General features: G+C 40.4%; 1 protein-coding gene across 1 annotated transcript; it reads left to right on the top strand.

The window, feature by feature from the left end:
* The first annotated feature begins 1,996 nt into the window (after nt 1-1,996).
* esd (esterase D/formylglutathione hydrolase) lies at nt 1,997-9,132 on the top strand. Its single transcript, XM_047600090.1, has 9 exons — nt 1,997-2,132; nt 3,741-3,815; nt 3,899-3,987; nt 4,626-4,724; nt 4,837-4,961; nt 5,040-5,159; nt 7,499-7,597; nt 8,068-8,235; nt 8,808-9,132. The coding sequence occupies exons 2-9, from the start codon at nt 3,748-3,750 to the stop codon at nt 8,886-8,888; spliced, it is 849 nt and encodes a 282-aa protein (XP_047456046.1). The 5' UTR covers nt 1,997-2,132; nt 3,741-3,747; the 3' UTR covers nt 8,889-9,132.
* Nucleotides 9,133-9,670: the final 538 nt, after the last annotated feature.

The raw sequence follows: 9,670 nt of genomic DNA, 5'->3' as shown, positions 1-9,670 counted from the left end.
GTATCAGGCTGCATCCTGCTGGGGATGACTGCTGCCATCAAGGAGTGTCATTACTATGAGGTGGGGGGTTCTGGTCTGGTCTAGGTGGGTGGTGCTAGTAACATCTACATGAATGCCACGTCCAACAAATTCCCAGGAGAACAGTGAATTGTCAAAAGACAGTCAGTGTCATTTACTTCTCGATCCTCTCAGTGGTTTTAATGTTGTGGCTGACCTTTGTATTTACTGCTGTTTGTACACTGTATTTATTTTTTTTGAACATATAAAAACATATAAACATAGACATAAAAAGGACAGATTAGATGGATTTACGGAACAGCCATAAATAAATACCCTTTGCTCATGGGCACAACAGTCAAAGGCAGTTTAGAACAGGGTCTTTGTGCTTTGAAGGGCTGCTGCTGCCACCTGATGGACTGTGATCATGACGAGGTGCAGTGAAACAGAGATGTGTGACAAATTCTGTTTTAGATGTTTTAGAGTTCTCCAGTGCACATGGTTGCGTCGCTGCAGGCGTAATCATGTTAGGAGCAGGGAGTGTATTTGAGGATGCTGAATGTATTTAATCTGCTTTTTGAGGAGGAGGTGGGTGGATGTGGGGGCGGCGGGTGATTTGAAAATGGTCTAATTTAGGAGGCAGCTGCAGAGACAGACAGGACACACGTACTGGTGTGCTCTGTGGGTATTAATAAAGAACTTACAGTCCAAATTCTGCTCTGGTGACATGTTGAGGGTTGAAGATTGCAGAGGAAACTGATGATATAGAGAGAAAAACAGAGAATATAGAGACTGATGAGATGCAGCAGGGATGCAGGACACAATTACACACACTTAGAAAAACAAAGACAGGCTTTAATGGAGTGAAATGAGTCTTTCTGCAGAGTGGAACCAGGTCACAAGGGGATAGTAATTTAATTTTCAGTACTATTGCTTGCTTTATAAAGTGGGTTTCTTTTTCTTTTTCTTTTGAAAAGTCGTTGCCAATGGTTACAGCTGACCTTTTTTGAGGACAAAATTCAGTCAAAAGCATCCAACATAAACAGTCTGAGAGAACATAAGTCTCCAAAAGCAACACTTTTACTCTGTAAAGTTTAGGTCCACCAATCGCACAGTTGTTGAAAATGTTCACTGCCAAAAACAGGTCCTACATGTTTGTCCATCTAGTTTTAGAACATTTGTTTTAATTTAAGTTTAAAATATTTATTTATTTATTTAAGTCATGAATTTAATATGACTAGTTTGAAAATATATTACAATTTATTTCATACAACAAAATATGTACAAAGTGAGGCAACAAAGTAAAGGTATTGATGACTTTATCTGCACAATGTACAGTAGATATCTATAAATAGTAAATAGTTCTAAAATATATGTTTAGGTCGATGTAAATATAAATTAAAAATATGCTACCACTTTCCAAATATTTCAGTTTCTTTTTTCCTAAATCTTATTTTTGTTCTTTATTCTTAAAATATTAACATATAATTAATATTATGTGGCTGACATCCAGTTTCTTCATTTTTGTCTGTGATTTTTATTATATTTATCTATGTACCTTAAAAAAAATTGAACTTACACAAAGGAAGAAGTACTTTAATAATTAATTTTATCTACTATCACTCACCATCAATAAATCTTGATTTTCATGATTTCATTGTTTTCTTTAACAAATGATTAGTTTATTTCACTGTATGAATTCCTGCCAGCCCTGGAATTTGAATTTCCAATCCCCTTCTCAAACCACAGCCCTCCGAGGTTGTAGGTAGCTAAGGTAGATAACTCAAAAAACGGTCCTTTTCTGTACTCACGCTCATACGTAAGCCAATTTGTTCTACAAGCCAGTGCACTTTATTAACATATACTTATCCGTGGGTCTTTACTTATTTAAGGTTGTTTTTACACGTACATGTGACATATGTGACAGAAAGTTTACTTTTCCTGACAAACAGCAGCGCCATCTAGCGTGTGAGTGCGTACGTTACGTCTCGTGCGTGAACCCTTGAGGGGGGGCGGCTTCCCCGACGTCACCACGTTGGACCGAACGTCGTTGGACTCTGGACGCTCTCTGTGCTTCACCGGCGGGGAAGTTAGCGATCGGTCACATTAGCAAGGAAATATTGTGATTTAATAAGGTACGTCCTGGTATTCATATTGCTAGAATGTGCATTTTCTTTAATATAGATTAAAAAATGTCTCAGCTTTAAGCAGACATCCGCAAACAGCAGTAAACACCAAGTAATGTTCACACGAGCTAACTTTTCTTGCTAGCCCCTGCACACCAAACTCAATTCTAATTCTGACGTGATTTTGAATTCAACGTGTTTGTGTTCTAACAATGAACTTGGTTACGTCTAAAAGACATAGTTTGATGTTGCAAGCTGCTCTTCAGCAGTTCGGCTGACAGAAGGTGCCTCTATCAGGTATTCATTTGGATTAATAGACGTTTTAGTGTATTATCCGTATATAGTGGTATTTTAACCGGACACTGATACGGACTCTGGAAACAGCTTAATGACTGACATGTGTTTGTAGTTTCTGCTTTTGTATGCGGCCACAATTTTGTCTTGTTTGAGTCATTCTTTGTGAGACGCGAAAGTACTTTTGTACTTTAAATAGCGTGTTTGTAAAATTAGTTTTGAATAGGGCTTAGTTAAAATGAATGCATCACTAGTACTCATAAAGTCATGGAAAAAAGTTTATTCAGTTTTAAAAACCGTATCTGGACCTGACTGAGGTCTAGAGCAAAAACCAACTCACTAAAACATGTCATATCAGAACAAGATTAACTGGGAGAATATAAATAAGTTTCAAGTTTCAGTGGACTAGCGAAATCCAAACTAGAAAGTCCAAACGAATGAAACAATGGCAACCTTTTTGTTTACATAGTGCTAAATAAAATGAAAATATGTGTTTACATGCCCCTAAACACCAATCCCTGTAGAACTACATTGAACAATGTGGTTCGACTGTCTAATTGAAGAAGTAATTTTTCCCCCATCTTTACTGACAACTTTGAATTCATTCAGTAGCAAATGTCTGTGATGTCTCCAACGTTTTCAACATCACTGATTCCAGCTTCGTTTTTATTTGAGCAGTTGCTTGTTTTTCTGCCTCCATGTTTCTGTCCCACCTGGGAACTCGTCACCTGATGTTTACCCCACGTGAAGGAAACACACTGAGCCAAGTTTCATTTACTTGGAGAAAGAAAAACAGAAATAGAAAAAGCTCAAATTTGAATCTTGAACTTTAAAAGAAAGTTTGTGTAGGTAAAGTTTATTTCATTTTAAATTTCATTTTTCTTTTATTCGTATTTTGATATTTGAGTTATTTTTTAACATCTAATTCTTTTTACAGCGTTAAATCTTAATTTTTCTTGTTCAGATTGTTATTTCTTTTCCCTCCCAGATAGATAAATTTCAATTTCATTTTATTTTTAATTTTTTTAAGTTGGTGACATTTTGGCCTAGATTCGGATGAATTTGTTCCAGCCACACAAAAACAACCAGATCAAGTGTTTTCATGGATATTAGGAACTGACATTTTACAACTGAATGAATTATTAAAGATTTACAACACCCCTCTCAATATGAGTGTAATAGTCATAGATACGAGACTCCACAGTTCAGCTCTTTGCTTTTGCTACTGCTGTTAACTGATAGGAGTTAACTGCTGTCATTTATCTAACCATTTTACCAGGGTCATGTGTCTGTTGTGTTCACCATGCCGTTGTTTGTCTGCAGATCAGAAATGGCCCTGACACAGGTTTCCTCCAACAAGTGTGCTGGTGGCTTCCAGAAGGTTTTCGAACATGAAAGGTGAGACTCCCGTTTCAGCTCCAGCTCATAGGTCGGAGTGTATGAAAAAAGAGCACTCACGTGTCTGTGTTTCCTCCGTGCAGCACTGAGCTGAAGTGTAAGATGAAGCTGGCCGTCTATCTGCCTCCCAAGGCCGAGACCGAAAAATGTCCCGTCATGTACTGGCTCTCTGGTGAGTCTCCAGCTCATGTCAGGCCTTCAGGATGAACAAGTGAATGAGAGAGAAAAGAGAGAGAAGGGGGTCAACTGATGCATCGACTCAATTCTTATTTTATTTTATTTTTAATAAATCCCAGATCCCACGTCTTAGTCGGTGTCTCTTTGCTTTACTTCCTTTCTCACTGTAGCCCTCAGTACGGCATGTACACCGCAGGCATAACATTATGATAAGTGAAGTAAATCACACTATAGCACCTGTCAGTTGGAGGGATATAATAGACGGCAAACTTCCAGTCAGCTGGATGACATGTGATGTGATGCCACAAATCAAACATAGATCGGGAATGGAACACCATGACTTCATGGTGTTAACTTGGCCTCCAGATTCAGAAGATCTCAACCCAAATGAGCATCTGATGTTTTGGATGAACTACTCTGACCCATGGGACTTTAGGGATCTGCTTCTAAAGTCTTGGTGCCACAGCATACCTTGAAAGGACTAGAGGAGCCAGTGCCTCAGTTTAGGTAGCAAAAAAAAGAGGACCTGTAAGTGGTCATAATGTTATGGTTGATTTGTGTATTCGTCATTTGAGTTCATCTTCCTGAATCAGTGATGTTGCTTTCAGTTGTTGATCTGGTGTCTCTCTGCAGGTCTGACGTGTACGGAGCAGAACTTCATCACCAAAGCCGGCAGCCAGCTCGGTGCTGCAGAGCACGGCCTCATCATCGTGGCTCCAGACACCAGCCCACGTACGTACACACACATACTGAATATTAACATAAGCAGAATTTAAGAATTAAAATTGTAGTAATAGTTGTCAGCATGGTTATTTTGTTAGCCCTTGTGCTGCTTCTGTCTCAGGTGGCTGTAACATCGAGGGTGAGGACGAGAGCTGGGACTTCGGCACAGGAGCTGGTTTCTATGTGGACGCCACCCAGGACCCCTGGAATACCAACTACCGCATGTACTCGTACATCACGGAGGAGGTAGGATGGATCCATGCCACCAAAAACTAAGTTTTTTGTTTTCATTAATTTCTAACTGGTTTCCTTTCTGTGTGTCAGCTCCCGAAACTCATCAACGCTAACTTCCCCACCGACCCAGACAGGATGTCCATCAGCGGTCACTCCATGGGCGGCCACGGGGCGCTCATCTGTGCCCTGAAGAACCCTGGGAAATACAAGGTACTGCAGTAGACAGAGCTGGGCTAGCTGTTTACCTGCCAGATGCTAAGCTGAGTCACTGCTTGATGTTTAGGACAACATCAGTGTAAATCTCAAGTCAATCCCAGACTTTTGAGAAGTTAATGTTTCAGTCATTTGCAACACATCACCTCAGAGTAGTGACTAGAATGAGATGTTAATGGTTCCTGCGTTTGACTTGTAAAAAGCAGAAACTTACTCAGAAATTACTTTCAATTTATCTACACATACCAACTTTTTCTTCATTATTATAGTTATTTGTATTAAGATATGGAGCCTTTTTTGTCGTACACATGATTCAGCCAGATCGCAGTGCTTAAAAACAAGTACGTAACAAAGTGCCTCGTCCCCTCTGCATAAAGATTTTTTTCACTGGTAAAAAGATCAAAACAATAATGTGTTGGTTAAAGGTAGGACTTAATTATTTTCTAAATGTAATAAATAGTGGCTAACAGCAATGAATTTGTTGAACAGTATAATTTGGTAAAGGTTCTTCACTCATAGATACTGTGGTTAAATATTTAATGAAATAATATTGTTGCAGCCCTGTAAATATATATATATATATATATATATATATATATATATATATATATACAGTGGGGGAAATAAGTATTTGATCCCCTGCTGAATTTGTAAGTTTGCCCACTTCCATAGAAATGATCAGACTCTGGTTTTTATGGTTGTTTACTGGTTATGGGTATAGACAGAATATCAATCGAAAATGCATAAAAAACACACAATCTAAAAGTTATAAATTGTTATGTATTTTATTAAGGGAAATAAGTATTTGATCCCCAACAATTCACTTAGAATTCAGGCTCCTACAGATTGGCTGGTGTGCATGTGGCACACAGCTGTGCTCAGTCAACTAATTACCAATACTCCTGATCTTAACTCGTCATGTATATAAAGCACACCTGCTCTAAGAATCAGTTTCTTACATTCCAACTTCTACAGCACCATGGGCAAGACCAAAGAGCTGTCAAAAGATGTCAGGGACAAGATTGTAGACCTGCACAAGGCTGGTATAGGTTACAAAACCATCAGCAAAAGGCTTGGTGAGAAGGTGACAACTATTGGTGCCATTATTCGCAAGTGGAAGACCCATAAAAGGACCATCAACTGTCCTCGGTCTGGAGCTCCCCGCAAAATCTCGCCTCATGGAGTGAGGATGATGATGAGAAAGGTGAGGGAGCAGCCTAAAACAACACGGCAGGAGCTTGTTAATGATCTGGAAGCAGTTGGGACCTCCGTCACCAAGAAAACAGTTGGCAACACACTGCGCCGTTATGGATTGAACTCTTGCAGTGCCCGCAAGGTCCCCCTGCTCAAGAAGGCACATGTACAGGCCCGCCTTAAGTTTGCCAGTGAACATCTAAATGACTCAGAGAAGGCTTGGGAGAAAGTGCTGTGGTCTGACGAAACCAAAGTTGAGCTATTTGGCATTAACTCGACCCGCCGTGTTTGGAGGATGAAAAAACGTGAGTATGACCCAAAGAACACCATACCCACGGTTAAGCATGGAGGTGGAAACATCATGTTTTGGGGCTGTTTTTCAGCAAAGGGTACAGGGCAACTTCACCGCATTATGGGGCCAATGAATGCAGCCATGTACTGTAACATCTTGGACAAAAACCTTCTTTCCTCAGCAAGAACACTGAAGATGCCTCGTGGGTGGGTTTTCCAACATGACAATGACCCAAAACATACTGCCAGGACAACAAAGGAGAAGCATATTAAGGTCATGGAGTGGCCTAGTCAGTCTCCAGACCTTAACCCGATCGAAAACCTGTGGAGGGAGCTGAAGCTCCGAGTTTCCAAGAGGCAGCCAAGAAACTTGAAGGATTTAGAGACTGTCTGTAAAGATGAATGGGCCAAAATCCCTCCTGCGCTGTGTGCAAACCTGGTGACCAACTACAAGAAACGTCTCATCGCTGTGCTTGCCAACAAAGGTTTCTCTACAAAGTACTGACTTGTGTTGTGCTTGGGGATCAAATACTTATTTCCCTTAATAAAATACATAACAATTTATAACTTTTAGATTGTGTGTTTTTTATGCATTTTCGACTGATGTTCTGTCTATACCCATAACCAGTAAACAACCATAAAAACCAGAGTCTGATCATTTCTATGGAAGTGGGCAAACTTACAAATTCAGCAGGGGATCAAATACTTATTTCCCCCACTGTGTGTGTGTGTGTGTGTGTGTGTGTGTGTGTGTGTGTGTATATATATATGGTCTTTGTAGTAGATTCATGTCCAGTAGAAACAGAATGAATGTGTGACTGATGCTGATTGGCCTCATCTGTCTCCTTCAGGCCGTCTCAGCGTTTGCCCCCATCTGTAACCCCGTTCAGTGTCCCTGGGGTCAGAAGGCCTTCTCAGGATACCTGGGCTCTGACAGGTCAACGTGGGAGGTAAGACCACCACAGAATGCTATATAAAGAAAATCAAAACACAGGATGAAACAAGGACAGCTGGACTTGTAGAGTCTCTGGAAGACGTTTGATCCAAGTAGCTCCTTCCCTCTGGATGTGATGGGGCATTAGAGTGTTATTGAATGGAGAAAGAAAACAGAATGGAATCAGATTCCTCCACTTACAGGGAAATACCTGCTCATGTGATTTCCAGGTGGGCAGCACTAAAGACTTGGATGAAACGTCTTCTAGAAACTCTACATCTAGGTCCAGTTGGCCTAGGTTCAGCTTGTTCTTTGGGTCCATCCAATCAAAAAGCTTGAAGAGAATCAGAATCTTTATTTTCTCTATCATTTATTTATTTTCCACTGTGGGACATATGTGCTGTTTAGTGTGTGTTGTAGCTCTAGTTGTCAGGTAGTGGCTGGAGCAGGTGAGAGTCAGTAAAACCCTCCTCTGGTCTCCTCCAGGCCTATGATGCCACCATGTTGGCCGCTTCGTACTCGGGCCCCCAGCTGGACATCCTCATCGATCAGGGCCGAGACGACCAGTTCCTGTCAGCCAGCCAGCTGCTCCCCGACAACCTGATCGCCGTCTGCTCCGAGAAGAAGATCCCCGTCATCTTCAGGCTGCAGCCGGTCAGTCGCCCTCGGCCTTATCACAGCACACGTACAGAAAACTAAACCATGACACCTTTTCAGGAGATGATGGTATCCAGCATGTAACATAGTAATAGTGCAGCTTTCCAGTGGATTTCCAACTTGTCAGCAGTTTGTTTCTGCACATACAGAACTAGAAAATGAAACCACATAGATGTAAATGAGTGTTACATCCTTAACACAATAATTAATGACACAATGGGATAGTCCTACAACCAATCAGATGACAGAAATCGCAAAAAAAAGTTTTTCTCTATATGACATTTAGGGATTAATGCATTATTGACAAATGTGTTCTCAACTGTAAATTTCCACTAAGTTATTTCCTGTCAGTCTAAGTGTGGGGCAGACCTCACAGCAGCAGGTTTGTTGTAAACTATTTCAACTTAGGTGACGTGTATGATGTATCACCCCAGCAATGTTGAATACTAGAAATTTAATCAGTCAAAACTGATTAAATGTCAAATAGGTTTAATGAGGTATGGATCAAACTCAGTAACCTGTCCAGAGACCTCTGCTGCTTCACCTCACTTCTTCATCTCCTCCTGCAGGGCTACGACCACAGCTACTTCTTCATGTACTCCTTCATGAACGACCACATCAAGCACCACGCCAAGTTCCTCAACGCCTGAACCGCACCAGGTTTCCTCCACTCTGCTGTCCACTGGAAAATCAACTCGGCGTTTCAGCGCTGATAGAAATGTGGAAAGCCTCGGTGCCTTCAGTCTGAACAGCTCTTAACCAGACGTCGCACATGAAAACACAAGCTCTTATTTTGTAGTACTTTTGTGTAGCTGTGGTTACTGTCAGTGTTTTGGAAACATCAGCATGTGGCGCCAGCATGTGGAGTTTCTCACAATAAAGTCCTTGATTATTCATGCTGCTGTTTTGTGGTCGTTGAATCTGTGAAATAGTTAAACATCGAATTAAATATAATCTATTTAGTTTCTCACACCTGTTCCAGCTGAAAACTCCGCAACATTTTCAACCCTTTTTTTTTAAAAGGGAAACATTTGAAAATAAAATGTGCTAATTATGTTATCCTTATAAGTATGGCATAAGCAGAGAATATTTTATATATCTTCGAATAGAATGTTTAAAATCTAAACAACAAACTTGCAGAAAAAAAGCTAAATGTGGTTCCAAATCAAGGAACTAAAACATTAAAGCACTCTTGAATGTGTTTGTAATAAAAACAATATAAATTCCACTTTAATCACAGTTAATTCAAAAATGGACAAATATTTGGAGAAGAAGAGGCAGATAGCCTGCCAAGGCCTCAAGGACATTTGAGGAACGTCTTTGTGTCGGCTTGTTTGGAGTATTTCTGCCCCCTAGTGGCCAAACAAGGATTAATACAGCTTTAAACATAAACACTAGTGAAAGTTTCAGCAGGGGACCTTAATGTTTACTG

The sequence above is a fragment of the Mugil cephalus genome, chromosome 12, assembly GCF_022458985.1.
Source record: "Mugil cephalus isolate CIBA_MC_2020 chromosome 12, CIBA_Mcephalus_1.1, whole genome shotgun sequence".
In the NCBI taxonomy this organism is placed as follows: Eukaryota; Metazoa; Chordata; class Actinopteri; order Mugiliformes; family Mugilidae; genus Mugil; species Mugil cephalus.
This window is presented reverse-complemented; position numbering and strand designations above follow the sequence as displayed.